Source organism: Tursiops truncatus, chromosome 2, assembly GCF_011762595.2.
Source record: "Tursiops truncatus isolate mTurTru1 chromosome 2, mTurTru1.mat.Y, whole genome shotgun sequence".
NCBI lineage: Eukaryota > Metazoa > Chordata > Mammalia > Artiodactyla > Delphinidae > Tursiops > Tursiops truncatus.
Window position 1 is genome coordinate 25,817,605 of NC_047035.1, and position 16,359 is coordinate 25,833,963.

At 49.6% G+C, this 16,359-nt stretch overlaps 2 protein-coding genes across 9 annotated transcripts in view; both read right to left on the reverse strand.

Moving 5' to 3' along the window:
• TMEM63C (transmembrane protein 63C) overlaps positions 1-4,570 on the reverse strand; it is a 71,743-nt gene extending 67,173 nt beyond the window's left edge. For 6 of the 8 annotated variants that reach the window (XR_012329887.1, XM_073800196.1, XM_073800195.1 and 3 more), the window contains exon 1: positions 4,372-4,504. The gene's annotated coding sequence lies outside the window, so the exon portion shown is untranslated. Of the gene's footprint in view, positions 1-4,371 lie in introns of all 8 variants that reach the window. The other 2 variants (XM_073800194.1, XM_019920334.3) reach the window with 2 other exon arrangements.
• Positions 4,571-14,656: 10,086 nt separating this feature from the next.
• On the reverse strand, positions 14,657-15,512 carry LOC109548102 (transmembrane protein 230-like). The gene is made up of 4 exons (XM_019924200.2): positions 15,386-15,512; positions 15,253-15,305; positions 14,865-14,953; positions 14,657-14,807 (listed from the first exon to the last, which is right to left on the reverse strand). Exons 1-4 carry the CDS (start codon positions 15,480-15,482, stop codon positions 14,657-14,659), a joined length of 390 nt encoding a protein of 129 aa, XP_019779759.1. The 5' UTR covers positions 15,483-15,512.
• Between the last annotated feature and the right edge of the window lie 847 nt (positions 15,513-16,359).

The window sequence follows — 16,359 nt, forward strand, 5'->3', positions numbered from 1 at the left end:
GTCCTGGCCCAGGAGGGATCCCTGACCTGGTACCAACCTGTTTGCTGTACTGAAGGATGCCCCGCTCTGGCTCTGAGATGTCCCCCGCTACCAGGTCCTCAGGGATCTGAAGCTCTTTTTAAGGGAACAGCTCAGCTCCAACAGTGCCTATAGGGCCACCAACACCGTTGGTCAGCTACTGCCACCAAAGCATGGTCAGCCAACCCAGAGACCCCAGGACAGCTGGCCACTCGGCAGGTAAAAGGGTGAGCAACTGGGAAGAAGGGGGCTCCCAGTCACCAATCACATGCCAGACACCTTTCTGCTTCCTCCCACTCATCCTCCGAATGGCCCATTGCAGTGGGGGTTATTCTGCCATGTTGTGAATGGAAGACTCACAGAGGTGAAGCGAGCAGTTAATGAAGCAGGTGGAAACTCAGCTCCCAAGTGCCCCCAGGCAGTGTGTCTGGTGTGCCGGCCTCCACGCTCCCAAGCCCTCCATCAAGCATGGCTGGCCTCCACATCAGAAACCTAACAGACAGCCGTATCCTTGGCCAACTGGCCAGAGGTCCACCTTGCTCATCGGTGTCTCCACAGATCTCAGGACGCCTTGCTCTTCTGCCAGGACCCCGTGGCCTGGGGCCAGTGTCCCGCTGGCTGGGCACAATTCTGAGAAGACTCAGCCAGAGGGAGGAGAAGGCTCCTGTCTCCGGGGTCACCTTCCTTGGCGAGGTCACTCAGTCATGGGGAGGGCAGGCTTGGCTTCTGGCTGGAAGCTGGCCTGACCTCTGTGCCTCTGATCCTCTGAGGCTGCCAGAGGCCCCGACTTGGCATCAACAAGGGTCTGCAGGTGGCACAGGGCTGTGCCGTACCTCAGCCACCCCAGCTCAGCTCTTCAGAGCCTGCCTCCCGGGTGCTCGTGCGAAACAGCAGAGTGGAAAGTGAGAAAAGCAGAAGGAGGGGGCCCAGGACACTTGGATCCTGGTTTTCTAATTGGGCCCAGGCTTCAGGTTCTTTCTGGAGCATTACTAATCACGAGGAGGTGACAGTGGGATACCCCCTCCCCCTGCCTCTGCGGGTTCCAGTACCAGCCCCAGGCACGCTAGGAAGGACCGTGGCAGCTTGGGTACCTACCCTGCCCTAGAAACACAGGACAGAAAGTTCTGGCCACTGGTGCTCTTCTAAAGGGCCACGCTTGGTTGGTCCAGAGCAATCCAGACAGATCTAGAACAAGGACACATCATAGCTCATGAGCTGCCCGTGTCATGTTCTCAACTCCCCCATTACCCTGTTTTGCACAAGTTGCACCAGCCACCTCATGGGCAAGAACGAGGGGCCCGCTGTACACCACCCATGCTGACCTGTGAGTGAGCTGCAAAAACCACTGCTCTCCTGGAGAGGGAAGAGGAGGGAATGCCGGGCCCCACGTCAGGCAAAACAGTGCACTAAAAGCTGCTGGTCTCACCTGAAGCTGAGTGCTTCCCCTAAGCGCTTACATTACAGCCTTCCCAGGGGGAGACTGCCCATGGCCTGAATGCTCTGCAGCCGCCCTGCACCCTGGACACTCTGTGCAAAGAGCTCCCAGCACTTCACGCCCATTATCTCTACAGTTCTTTCACCAGCTCCTTCCCAGGAAGAACCAGAGTGGAGAGTCCACGGGATTCGAGAGTCAGTGGGGAGGATCCAGGCCTGCAGGCAGGTCTGCTGTGCTTACGGTGTGGAAATCATGTTAAATGTCACAGGTGGTTGAGGAGGGGGAAGGGAAGTCCTCAAGGGCCAAAACACAACATGAACTGGGCTGGGGAAGGATGGCCTGCCTGCCAAACCTAGAAGGGTGCTCTAGACTGGCCATGGCGGGGAGAGGGCAGCCTCCGCAGAGGGATTGGCCACATTTCCCCCATCGAGGCCAGAAACAGATGGCTTCAATCTAGACCAGAGTCTGCAGGAATAACATTTCCCATCTGCAATAAACACTTGACATGTGTCCAAAGCCCTCCCACCCAACAGGGGAACGTGTTTTCATGTTTTCAGGTAGGGAAACTTGGAGGGCAGAGTGCCAGCTACTAGGGGCTCTGGTCCAGAAGCAGGTACTATGTTCCATAAGTGGTTGTCCTCCCACTACCTGAGGGCCTCTCCAAGGCCTGCCTCTGCTTCTGCCAACCAGGAGGGATCACCACCAGCTTCCCTGGGTCATGGGGCAGTGGCCTTCCTCCTGGAGAAGGGCTAGAAGGGACCCTTGGGGGACAGAGGAGCCAGACACACGGTGGGTACTCCTCTCTCTGGCATTGTACTGTCACTCCACGGGCAGCTAGCTGTGATCTGGGAACCCCATCCCCTCCCACAGGCCACCCCAGTGATTACTCGTGGTCATCATGTAGCCCAGGGCATGCGATGGAATCACCAGGGGCCAGCTTTCAGGGGCTCTGTGCTCGGAGGGTGTGTCTGAAAAGCATCAACTCATGCACCAGGCACATGGTAACTGTTTTGCTCAGAATCACGGACTTCCCATCCTGTGATGCTGTCAGAGGGATAACTGAAGTCCCTCTGCCCGTGGGCCCCCTCAGTGGCTGTGATCACAGCTGCTGGCACCAGGGCAGGAGAAACAGCTGCTCTTGGCTCTGAGAGGCCCACAGAATTTGTGTCCACTCTGGGTGCACGATGGGAAGGTAACCAAGAGACTTTGGCTCCCCTCTTCAAGTTGCTTCTTTCCTAAGAAATCTGAAAACACATCTCAATGGAGGAGAAGATGCTGGAGCTGTCCCCTACCACTGACACCCCCCTCCCATCAGGAGGCACTCACAGCCTCACCTCACCGGGGCAGGGGCTGAAGGTGGAGAGGAGGAGAGAGGAAGGGGCCTCATCTAGTCTGCCCTGCGATGGGCCGGGGGTGTCAGCAGACCTGGGTGCAGGTAAGAGCCCTGGAGCAACTCGCTACACCCTCGGTGACTCAGCTTCCTCACCTGTACAGTGACACTGCCTTGCTCCAGCTCTAAAATAAAATACAGCTCTCTGCCCGCCTCAGTTTCCCCCCAGAGAAAAGTATCTGCACCAGGGAGAAGGAGGGTGAATTCACAAGGTGAATTCAGGAAAAGTTCACCTCCAAGGGCAACAGATCCTATGCAGTCCATTTCTCCCGGGGACAGGAGTTGGGGAGGGAGCAAGGTTGAGATCCACGGGGTGGTGGTGGGGTTGACACTGAGAGAAGGTGGACTCAGTTCCCCCAGCTCTTCTCCAGGGAGAGGAGGGCTGTTAATGGAGAAAGTCCATCTGCCTGTCCCCCGTCCCTCCCACAGCAGCCTGGGAACTTCCAACTGGCTTTCATCAAGGCTGGTACACGAGACTGAAGCCCAGAACTGGGCTGCCCCTTCCGGCCTTCCTCCCCTGGAAGCCAACTCTCATTATCTCCCTGAGCCCACAAGCAGAACAGGGGCCCGTAGCTCCTCTACTTAGATGACTGTTTTTCATGAGTAGTTTTTCCCTGTCCTCATACAATTCTGATCCCTGCAGTGTTCACAGCCATGACACTCTGGAGCCTCCACAGAAGTTGTATCTCCCTCCATTCTCAGGAATGAGGAAAGGGGGCACTGGGGGCGGGGGGTGTCCACCCCAGATTGGAACGGAGGCCTTCAGAGTAAGCTCAGCTCCTGGCCCTCCAGAGAGCGTCAGGGCAAGGCAGTGCCTGGGAGGCCAGCTCTGCAGGACCTGCTGAGTGACCTTGGTGAAGCCACAGCACCCCTGGGCCTCAGTTTCCCCAGGTCCATCATACAGATCCAAAGTTTCTCTCTCAAGGCCAAGGTGAGGATGAACGCAAGAACCTTTCTGTGAAAGCATATGAGAAAAGGTGCCGTATTTTGCCCCTGAGAGCCCAGAAGTCCCGCCCACTCAGCACAGAATGAGACCGACCCACCCCCACCCCACCCCCGCCAACTGCAGCGCAGCCGTGACGCTGCCAGAAGTCCTAACCGCGTTGTAGACTGCGGGGGAGAGCGCGCCCCTCCCATGCCAGCCCAGTGAGTGGGAGGCACAGCCCCAGGGAATCCCTGCATGGGGGTGGTCCAGAGAGGTAACCAACAGGCAGACAGAGCGGGACCCCAGCCAAGCCTCCTGCCCACCCACCCCACCCCCCCGACCCAATGAATACGGTCGACAAAGCCACGGCCCTTCCTGGTAGGCGGCTCCTTCCACCCTGCCCTGGGTCCACGCTGGGGGAGAGCCGGCGAGGCCACGGAGTGTGGCGCAGTCTCCCCCGCCCCCATCCCTCCCAGTCCGAGGTCCCGGAAAGCGTAGAGCAAGCAGTCCTGCCCCACCCCCTCCCCTGTCCAGGACCCGGATTGTGCGCCCCTTCTTCCAGCCGGGAAGACCAGTTCCAGCTGATACCACCCGCTTGCTCACCACGTCTGCGCCCTCGGCGCCTCGGCGCCACGGCCCCAGCGCCAGGAAGGGTACGCAGGCCGCCGGGATGCGGTGACGGGCAACACGCTCCCTACCTGGGAGGAGACTGCCAGCCGGTCGTCCTCCTCGCGGGCCTAGTGAAGCCAGCCCCACCTGGCAAGGGACTGTCAGCAAATTCTCCGCTGCATCACCATGGGAGCGGCATCCCGGCCCCTCCCAGGCAGAAGCCAACCTTGGCCCCGCCCCAATGCTGCTTGACCCGCGAGGGAACCCAGGCTGGATTTTCATATGCAAAGGCCCAGGCTCCGCCTTAGAGACTTTGTAGCTACCAGGAACCATCAGCAAATTACCATCGCAAATATACAAGGCTGGCAGTCCCTTGCTGTAGACACTCCAGCACCCTCCGAAGCTCTGGGCCCTGGCAGGCGTCCTGCTGCTCTCTGCCCACCCTACAGCCTTCACCCCCACTTCAAGCTCTCCTTTGAGGCTAGTGCCCCTTTCAACCCACCCAACCCCGCCAGCCAAAGCGAGAAAAGACAACCGCACAAAGGTAACAGCGCTTAGCCCCGCCCAGGGACCAGCTCCTGGCACCGGCCCAGTGATTGGTTCCTTCTTCCCCAGCAAAGGGAACATCTACAAATTGACCACAGCCCTGTCCAGGAGGCCCAAGAGGGTGGGCTGGGTCATTTCCAGTTTGCCATGGGCCACAGTCCTGTAGGTCTCCAGTTTCTTCAAAGTCCTGGCTACTCTGCTGGAGACACTAGTTTTGACTCTGGGGGCGGGTGCCAGTGTTCGAACCCCCAAAGATCAGTATACAAACTAAGGGACAGTAGTAAACAGCCACTCTCCTCTCTCCCAGGAAGGGGCCTAAGCATGTTTATTTAATAGACTTTACGAGAGAGGCAGGTTGCTGACCAACCTTTGAAAGTGACTCTCTTTTAACAGTTATATAATGGTAAGATATTGACGGAGCTGTTAGCGATGTGCTAAGAAGCCCACAGAGTAATCAGTGTGAGTCTAAGGTCGTGAGACACTGACAGGAGGGTCAAAGGGTAGCTAGGCTTTCAGGGGTTGGCTCCCCATAAGCAGCAGCACCGCGCTCCCTCCAGGCTGGCGCACCCTGGTCATCTCTCTCCCTCCCCTGCACCTGCCCCCGCCCCCCTCACCCCCTGGTTCTTCTGACCCAGCAGTGCCATGAAAACCCAAAGTGAGCCACTAGGCATTCTGCTGAGATCCGTCCATTTCTTCGCTCCCTCACCCATTCGTTTATTCATTCGTTCAAGGACTAGGAAGGCTTTTGGTTGTCTATCATGCAATGGCAACAGCGTATCAAGGGTCTGGGTTCTAGCCTGGGCTCAGCTGCTAGTGTGCTTTGCAATCTTGGATAACTTGCTTGATCTGTCTTTCTTTCTTTTTCCCTCTCATCTGTAATACTGAGAGGGCTGGGCTCGTTGGGGTTTAAGGCCCCTCTGGCCTTAACATTTCTATTCCTCTCTTCTAGGATAGAGTCTGGTGGGAACAAATATAAACCAGGTAAGTACAAAAGTAATGTTTAAGAACTCTAGCTGCCCAGATTCCAGTCCCAGCTGGGCCATCTAAATATGGGACTTAACCTCTCTGAGCTTCATTCTTTGCATATGCAAAATGGCGGGAATAATAATAACAACCTTAAAGGGTAGTTGTGAGGATTAAATGAGATATTGTATACAAAGTAGATGCTCAATAAATATTGTTGTTTTTGCTGTCGTTGTTATGGTACTGGTGGGAGAGAGTAAAACCTGGACAAAAGCAGCTTGTCCTCCTCTCTGCTTCCTCACTACAGAACTAGTGTCTGACTCCAGGGTGGGAGGATTAAGCGTCTTATGTATGAGGGTAATAGCCGTTCCTTTAGAAAGACCCTGTGTTAAGTGGAAAGAACATGGTCTTTGGATCCAGTTGAAACTTGGTTCAAGTCTGGGCTCTGGGCTTCCCTGGTGGCAGAGTGGTTGAGAGTCCGCCTGCCAATGCAGGGGACACGGGTTCGTGCCCCGGTCCGGGAAGATCCCACATGCTGTGGAGCGGCTGGGCCCATGAGCCGTGGCCGCTGAGCCTGCGCGTTCGGAGCGTGTGCTCCGCAACGGGAGAGGCCACAACAGTGAGAGGCCCGCATACCGCAAAAAAAAAAAAAAAAAAATCTGGGCTCTGCCTCTTACTAGCTGGGTGACTTTGCACTAGTTACTTAGCCACCCTGAAATTAATTTTCACATCTATAAAACGGAGATGGAAATAAAAGGAGTCCAACAGTAGTACCTACCTCATAGAGTCAGTGTGAATATAAAATGCATGTAAGTTACTTGGGTCAGTTTTTCACAAACAGAGACTGATCAATATTGATCTCTCCCTTCCAGGAAGGACCTTAGATAGAATGGAGGGGAGACCCTAGCGCTGAAATTTCCAGGCATCCTTGACTGAGTGTCCTGTGAGAAGACTGGGTAGTGGGTATTCTAGCTCAGACCCAGAGCTGGCATCAGCAGCTCTCCAGCCCCCTTTGGCCAGGTGCCATCCACACAGAACCTATGAACCAGCCTCCCTGGATGAGCCCGATCCCTGAACATGCCCTCTGCTGGGAGCTGAGGCCAGAATGGGAGGCTGAAAGCAGGTCCTGAAAGGCCTCACACGCGGGGCTCAGGAGTTTAGACTTTGCTCAGCAGGCAAAGGGAGCCGTGGAAAGTTTTTGAACAGCAGCCACAGGATAAAGTTTTTGAGCCAACACCCAACCCACTCCAGTTCCTGGAGGCGAGACCTGACAGGCATCAAGGATGTACAATAAAGGGAGATACAGAAAAGGGGGGGGCGGAATCCATGGGAATACCAGGTGGGCTGCATGGTGGGACAATCAGAGAGATGACCCTAACCAACTGAACATCAATGACCTAGACGAGTGTCAGGCTGGTAGAAGGTGCTTTGTCGAGACGTGAAGGTGTGTGGGAATGAATAGCTGAGGCTTTTGCAAATAGCTGTGGCCTTGAGAGGCTTTCAAAGAAAAGGTGCTTCTGGCCTGTGGGTGCTGAGAACATCTTTCATGTTCTCACTCATGTGATTAAGGTGGGAGATCTCTGAAAGATGACGAGTGTTGTCTTCGTGACTGCTTTCTTAACCTCCAGTGTCTTGTCCGGGATCGTAATCCAGGACAACAACAAAGACGCCAAAGTCTTCTGAGCAATCCAAATGGAAGGAACTGCTGTCAAAATCAGATGCTTTTTCTGTAGGAGAGCACCTTGTGTCTTCAATGACAGCCCACCTGCGTTTATTCTACGCACGGTTTAAACAGATACAGTGTGGCAGAGACCGCTAAGTATCCGCTTATGTCCTTTTTTCCCCTCTTTTAGCAGTAGAGCTTCCAAGGTTAAAACTTGGTTACATGGCTACCCTACTAGAGACTACATATCCCAGCCTCCCTTGCAGGCAAGTGCAGCAATAGGACTAAGTTATAACCAATGGGATGGGAGTGGAAGTGATCTGTTTCATTTCTGGACCACATTCTTAAAACGAAGCTGCCGGCTCTCCAGTTCCTCTTTCCCCTTGTGCAGACTGGACCATGGACAGGGGCGTGGAGGTGGGGACAACTTTGAGGATGCTGACAAGGACCTGACTTTGGCCAATCTACAAGACCTGAGTCTCATGATGACCTGGAGAAGAAGAGCCCTGAACTATTGACACCTTGGTCTATGACAGCAGCTGAACCCATAGACTGATAAATCTAGTTTCCTGATTTTCAAGCCCACAGTAGACGGAAAAGAGCGTATTGGAAGGAGAAAGAATTTACAAAAAGCAAGCACAGTGAAATTAGCAAAAGCCTAGAACAAGAGGATATAGAACAACTTATATAAACAAGAGGATATAAAACAAACTCAGAGTTTGGGGTCATTTAGTTCAGGGCCAAGAAGCCTTGGGGGCGCCATTGTATTACAAGATAATGTTGGAAATGCTCAGAATAACAATCTTGAATCATTAAGAGAAGGTTAATTCTGATGGAATATTTTATTTTAAAAGGAAAGCAATTATATGATATGTCTAATGTGTCTGAAAATGGTTAATATAAAACTTGTATGCTTAAGGGTAGAAACCTGCAGCATCCATTCAAAATAATACCTTTCCTGATGGGTCAGAAAGTAGAGATTTTGACTCATTGATATATTCCTTCTCCCACTAGATTATACATCCTTTTAAGATCAGATTGTATCTCCTTTTTCTTTTTATTCCTAGTGTCTAGCACAGTGCTAACTCAAATAAATATTTTTTAATAACTAAGGGGGTGAAATCTGTGTTACCTTAGATGCCAGAGCTTAGTAGGGTCCCACCAGCTGATGTGGAATATTGAGCAGTGAAATTGCCTGAGGTCCCAAAACACCCTGGTGGAGAGCTGCAGGGCCACAGCCCTCACAGCCAAGAGCGTTCCGAGCCCGTGGTGACCCTACCCCTGTTGTCTAGAAATCATTTCATCAGAAACACTCCCCTGAGCTCACAAGACCAACATGCACAGGATTTTCATTGCAGAACTGGTTGTAATTCCAAAAACAAACACAACTGTACACAGGCTACACAACGGTGCATGGCCTTCCTTCACTGTCCAGGGGAGATGTTCAGGAAAATTCAAAATAAGAGAGAAAAAAGCGGGAGGTCCAGGAAAGGGTCAGCTAGGTGTGCCCACTGCTTGTTTCACATCATTTCGATGGCTTCGAGGCAAGAGAGATACACTAGTGTCCCCATCATCCTAAAGCCCAGTGCTAGTCACCTAGCTAAGTAGGGGGTGAGAAAGGGGGCGGCAGGTCTGGAGGTCCTGAGAGTCCGCAGATTTTGCTATAAGATCTAGAAATAAACTATGCCACTGACAGGGACAGTATTTTTCAAGGCAGAACCACATCACTATTCACACTTTGTGACAATCCAGATACTCTAGGGTATCCCCTATCCCCAGGAGCCCAATCAAAACTCTCCAAGAAGGTGGGTCTATTTTGGGAGCTCAGGCTTCTGTCACACACTCTACTCTGCCTTTCCAAACAGAAGGAAATTTGATTACCTATTCAGAAAGCAGGCAAGCAATGTACTGGGATTGAATACTATTTTTTCAGTGTCCTCTATCTAATCAAACATGGGGTTGTGGGTTTTGAGAGACACACAGCACTGACCCCTCACTGGAAGCTGGCACTCCCCAGTCTGGTGGGGCCAGAGTGGAGAAGTCAGGGCCCTCTAACCACATGGTCCTCAGGGCAGAGAACCTAAGCCTCCCCTCCGCTGGGACAGCCCTGGCCTCCCTGCCCTCCCTCACCCGTGGCCTCAGGCTGGGTCCCCACTCACCAAGGCCCCACCAGGTAGAGGCTCTCAGCTAGCCGCAGCTTCTTTTACTTCTGTCCCGGAAGAGGGGAAATTCATGACTAGTGGGAGGTCACTGTCATCTACCTCCAAGTCACTACGAATTATCAATATTGGAAACTCCTCGTGGGGCCGGGGCAGAGGTGGATGCAGATGACACCACAAGGGAAGCGCCACTGTGTGCTGGAACTCTGGAGACACACTGGAGAGGGGGGGTTTCCCCATCCAGAATTGAGCTAAACTGAACATTTCCAGGGCAGATCTGGAGGTTTGAAGCCTGCACAACCTCACCTCAGTTCTGTCTTGAGCCTGGCTGATGCCCTGCAGGATTAGGTTGTTAAAGAATACTTGGGGGGCTTCCCTGGTGGCGCAGTGGTTGAGAGTCCACCTGCCGATGCAGGGGACACGGGTTCGTGCCCCAGTCTGGGAAGATCCCACATGCTGCGGAGCCGTGAGCCATGGCCGCTGAGCCTGCGCGTCTGGAGCCTGTTGCTCCGCAACGGGAGAGGCCACAACAGTGAGAGGCCCGTGTACCGCAAAAAAAAAAAAAAGAATACTTGGAAACTAAATTATCAGTGGTAAGCATGCCGTAGTATATACTGAAGTAGAAATATAATGTAGACATGAAACATATAATGTTAGAAACCAGTGTTACCTCAATAAAAAATAAATACTTGGGTCCTCATGTTGATATTTATTGAGGCTATAGACCACCCCTCACCCCTCAAGCAGATCCTCATAGGGCAGAAATATGGTTTCCCTATTGGACTTCTCCTGGGCTACAAAGTGAGGATCCCGTCTCCATGGCCAGCCTCTTGAAAGCAGCTCTGCTGTACTGTGGGAGTTGGCATTTGTTTCCAGTAATGAACACATTCTTTATTTTATACCTTTATTAACTTGTGAAATATAATACACAGACAGGGAATTCCCTGGTGGTCCAGTGGTTAGGACTCCATGCCCTCACTGCTGAGGGCCCGCATTCAATCCCCAGTCAGGGAACTAAGAATCCTGCAAGCCACACAGCGCAGCCAAAAAAAAAAAAAAAAAAAGGACATAAGAGAGGTGTATATAAAATAGAAAGGAGAGCTATAATGAATAATCCTAAAGCAAACACTATGTAACCACTGCCTAGGTCAAGAAATAGAACATTATACCAGACATTTTCCTGTGTTGCTACCCAGTCGCACCCCTCTCTTCTCCACCTGCCCCCCCCCCACCCACAGATAGCCCTCTCTTGACCTTAATGGTAACCTTTACTTCCTTTTCTTTATACTTTACCACCTGATTATTCATCCTTAATCAATAGAGTTTGGTTGGGTCTCTTTTTTTAAGTGGATATTAATGGAATCCGAGTCTGTATATACTTCACGTAGGGCTTCTTTTACTCAACGTTATATATTAAAGATTCATTCAATGGGGGCTTCCCTGGTGGCGCAGTGGTTGAGAGTCCGCCTGCCGATGAAGGGGACACGGTTCGTGACCCGGTCTGGGAGGATCCCGCGTGCCGCGGAGCGGCTGGACCCATGAGCCATGGCCGCTGGGCCTGCGCGTCCGGAGCCTGTGCTCTGCAACGGCAGAGGCCCCAACAGTGAGAAGCCCGCGTACCGAAAAAAAAAAAAAAAAAAAAAGATTCATTCAAGTTGTGGCGTGCAGTTGTAGTTTATTCATTGTTACTGCTGCATGGCACTCCATTGCATGACTCTGCCGTAATTAATTTATCCTGGTTGGTGGAAATTGGGGTTACGAACAACTTTTTGTGCATCAGCTTGTTTTCTAAAAAAATGCCACTATGCCTGCTGCACGTGTGCTCGAGTTTCTGTAGACCAAGAGTCAAGTTGTGGGGACGACCATCCACATTGGGGGTGTGTATCGTCAGCTCTACTAATTAATGCTAGAATGTTTCCCAAGGTAGAGTTGTATCAATTTGTACCTCCACCAGCAGTGGGTGAGAATTCCCGATGCTCCACATCCTTTCCAATATTTGACATTGATGGTCTTTGTTACCATCCTGGTGGGGTTTTAGTAGTGTCTCCTTGTGGTTTTAATATGCATTTCATGAATTATGAATGAGGTGATGATCAAGTATTTATTGGCCATTTGGAATTTTTTTTTGGAGGTACCTGTTCAAGCCTTTCACCCAGTTTTTAAAAATTGGGTTGTCTTTCTAATTGATTTGAAAGACATTAAAAATATCCTTACAGTTATCTGCTCCCGCTTGGGGGTTTGCCTTTTCAGTCTATGGTGTTCTCAGATTAACAAGAGTTTTAAATTTTAATTTAGCAAAATTTATCTATCTCTTTATATCATATTTAAGAAATATATCCTGGCCCTGAGGACTTAAAGACATTCATCTATACTACCTTCTAAAAGTTTGAAGTTTTTTGCAATTTACATTTAACTCTAGAATCTATACGGAGGTACACCAGTGACAATGGCAGGGGAGGTAACTCCAAAAGTCTGTCCGTCCTCAAAAATAATGAATAAACTGGCAAAAAAAACTATCAGAGTCAACTTGTTTGGAACTCTGGAAACTAACGGAAGGCTTGCAGCACTCGGGGAATGCTTAATCAAGGGAAAAAGCAGCTGAATCCCAGTAAGAAAGCTTTACGGTATTTTTTAAATACACTTTATGTTTTAGAGCAGTTTTAGGTTCAAAAATTTAGCAAAATTAGGCAGAGATTTCCCCATGGCCCCACATATGCTCAGCCTCCCTGCTATCAAAATGAACCGCCACTGACATATCAGAATCACACAAAATCCATAGTTTATGTTAGGGTTCCCTCCTGGTGTTGTACATCCCAAGGGTTTTGACAAATGTATACGGACATCTATCCACAATTTTAATATCATCAGAGTAGTTTTACTGGCCTAAAAATCCTCTCTGTTCTTCCTATTCATCTCTCTCTCCCCTCCACCACTGATCCTTTTACTGTGTCCATAATTTTGCCTTTTCCAGAATGTCGTATAGTTGGAATAATACAGTAGGTAGCCTTTTCAGATGTTTCTTTCACTTAGTAATATGCATTTAAGTTTCCCACATGTCTTTTCATGGCATGATAGCTCATTTCTTTTTGTGCTGAATAATATTCCATTGTCTGGATGTACCTTAACTTATTTATCCATTCACCTATGGAAGGACATCTTGGCTACTTCCAAGTTTTGGCAATTACGAATAAAGCTTCTCTGACCACCCATGTGCAAGTTTTTGTGTGGACATAAGTTTTCAGCTCATTTGGATGAATATTAAGGAGCCCAATTTCTGGATTATATGGTAACAATATGCGCTATACCATTTTGCATTCCCACCAGCAATGAATGAGAGTTCCTGTCGCTCCACATCCTTGCCAGCGTTTGATTTTGTCAGTGTCTGGATTTCTAATAGGTGTGTTGTGGTACCTCATTGCCGTCATAATTTGCAATTCCCTAGTAGCATACAATGTGGGGCATTTTTTCATGTGCTTATTGCCAACTATATATCTTCGTTGATGAGGTGTCTGTTCAGGCCTTTTGCCCATTTTTTAATGAGGTTACTCATTTTCTTCTTTTTGAGTTTTAAAAATTCTTTATTATGTATATATATTTGGCTGCACTGGGTCTTTGTTCCTGCCCGCAGGCTTTCTCTGGTTGCGGCGAGCGGGTCTACTCTTCATTGCGGTGCGCGGGCTTCTCATTGCTGTGGCTTCTCTTGTTGCGGAGCACGGGCTCTAGGCCCACAGGCTCAGTAGTTGTGGCGCGTGGGCTTAGTTGGTCTGAGACATGTGGGATCATCCTGGACCAGGGCTTGAACCCGTGTCCCCTGCATTGGCAGGCGGATTCTTAACCACTGCACCACCAGGGAAGCCCCAGAATTCTTTATGTAATTTGAATAACATCTTTTATCAGATATGTCATTTGCAAATATTTTTTCCCAGTTTGTGGCTCATCTTCTTATTCGCTTGACCGTGTCTTTCACAGAGCAGAGGGGGGTTTTCTGTGTTTTTTTTTAGATTTTGATATTTTAATTTCTTTTGAATACAAGTCACTTTCTGTAAGCTAGGAAACAGAATCAAACTAAGGCAGTCTTGTCCTCTAGAGATCCAGGCCAGTTCTTACAATCTTCAGCAGGATGACATCATAATATGAGGTGCTAACAACAGGGTTAAAAACTATAAATAATAACCACTTATTTACATTTTTTCCTTAGGAAACAGCCAAAAGTCCAGTCCTTAAAGGCATGATATACAGAACATCTAGATCTACAAAGGACAGAATTATCCAAATGATACGCTGGCCAACCTGTCGGTGAACCAGATCAGAGCTGGCCCAGGACCGGTGAACAGAGAATGTGTTTACGGTTTGAAAATTTGCTCTGAGGTTTAAAAATTTTCTAGTTGCTGTTAATAAGAAAGCAAGTAAAAAATATTAGAGATGCCCCACACTGGTTATTTGATTTTGCCAAGGTTTTCCACTAGAACACAAGGTTAGAGTATGGGGATAAGACACTTAGATATTTTCAAAATAAATTACTTAGTAATAAGAAATCTGACTTAACTGCATTCTTCCATTTGCCACAAGAACATATTGACAATGAGGACTATTTAAAAGAATGCTCAACTCTAAAAAGGGTGGTGGCAGCAACACATTCCACTACAGAATAACCTCCCACTTTCCCATACAATTAACATGGCTACTTTTCATGATACACATTCACGTGGAAAAACTTGTCAGGAGCTCTTGCCAGGGCCAGGAGATGAAAAATAGAGACTGTCCTGATGACATGGATAGCTGTAAGCTCAGTTAACGTCTTTAGGATGGACCCATAAAATCTGGCCACTGTTTTGTTAAACATCTGCAAATCGCAGAACTCCTTAGCCCTTAGCCATAGTATCTGCTCAATGTCTTAAAGCTGGGCTCAGTCCCACTGGGACTCTTTTCTTCAGGGCTGAGGTGCGTGCTAGTCACCAAAGTCTGGCATGTCATCGTAGGAGTGTCCCCAGTAGCCTTTGGGTGCATAGCAGGCGATGCGCAGGTGGTAAAATCCCAGCAGGGACACCAGGATGCCAATGATCAGGACAGGAACAGCCCGGTCTACCCCCTCATAGGAACTCTGGGAGAAGTTTGTTGAAGCTCAAAGGAAGAAACATGTCTTGTTATCTGAGAACAAAATCCGTTTGCTGATATGGTCTGCCAGCAGGAGGGAGCCTATGATAAGGAGAAAGGCACCCATCAAAAACAACACCGTGGGGCTTCCCTGGTGGCGCAGTGGTTGAGAATCTGCCTGCCAATGCAGGGGACACGGGTTCGAGCCCTGGTTTGGGAAGATCCCACATGCCGCGGAGCAACTGGGCCCGTGCGCCATAACTACTGAGCCTGTGTGTCTGGAGCCTGTGCTCCGCAACGAGAGGCCGCGACAGTGAGAGGCCCACTCACCGCGATGAAGAGTGGCCCCCGCTCACCGCAACTAGACAAAGCCCTCGCACAGAAACGAAGACCCAACATAGCCAAAAATAAATAAATTAATTAATTAAAAAAACAAAAACAAAACAGCACCGTAGCAAGTGCAATGGCCTTATATGGAATCTTAGGAGGGCCTTTCTTAAACTTTAATAAATTGGATCTCATGACATCAGGAAAGAAGGAAGATTCCCACAAATCTGTCGGCTTTAGCAGTTAGTTTCTCCCTGAAGGTCAATGTAGCCATCGTCTGTACTGGAGAGCCTTGAGTATTTCACTTTACTACTGGGGATTCCGGTAACCAGGTTGGTACGAGATTGCATCATAACACGCTGACACAGCTACAGTCGGAGCCCCGCCAGGCCATCTGCGCGCCACAGCTAGCTCACGGTTTGCAGCGGGCGAGCCGAGGCCTCATGGCACGCCTCCCACAACTGCCTCCCCGCCCCCGACCCCAGAGGTTTTTAATTAATTAAAACAATTAGATTAACAAGTCTCCCTTCCATGAATCATGGCCTTTGGTGTCATATCCAAAAAGTCATCATGTCAAAGGTAATCTAGCTTTTTTCCTATGTTATCTTCTAGGAGTTTTATAGTTTTGAATTTTACAGTTAGCTCTAAGATGCATTTTGAGTTAATTTTTTGTGAAGGGTATAAGGTTCATTTTTTGGCATGTGGATGTCCAGTTGTTCCAGCACCATTTGTTGAAAAGACTATCTGTGTTCTAATGTATTACCTTTGCTTCTTCATTAAAGATCAGTTGGTTATATTAATGTGGATCTATTTCTGGGCTTTTAATTCTGTTCTGTTGATCTATTTGTCTGTTCTTTCATCAATAAAACTGTTGATCTATTTGTCTGGTCTTTCATCAATAAAACTTTCATCAATAAAAAACTGTCTTGGGGCTTCCCTGGTGGTGCAGTGGTTGACAGTCCGCCTGCCGATGCAGGGGACACGGGATCGTGCCCCGGTCCCGGAAGATCCCACATGCCACGGAGCAGCTAGGCTTGTGAGCCATGGCCGCTGAGCCTGCGCGTCTGGAGCCTGTGCTCCGCAACGGGAGAGGCCACAACAGTGAGAGGCCCGCGTACCGAAAAAAAAAAAAAACTGTCTTGATCATATTATAGTAAATCTTTACGTCAGTAGTTTCAGTTCTTTAACTTTGTTCTTTTCTTTTAATATTGTGCTGGCTGTTTTCAGTCT

What these genes read in the sequence shown, in the direction of transcription:
- LOC109548102 (XM_019924200.2), bottom strand. Translation starts at nt 15,482, where the DNA reads ATGATGCAATCTCGTACCAACCTGGTTACCGGAATCCCCAGTAGTAAA. An exon ending in AGGCCATTGCACTTGCTACG is followed by an intron (nt 14,954 to 15,252) that starts GTGCTGTTTTGT and finishes CTGCGCCACCAG; the next exon opens with GGAAGCCCCACGGTGTTGTT. An exon ending in CATATCAGCAAACGGATTTT is followed by an intron (nt 14,808 to 14,864) that starts GTTCTCAGATAA and finishes CTTCTCCCAGAG; the next exon opens with TTCCTATGAGGGGGTAGACC.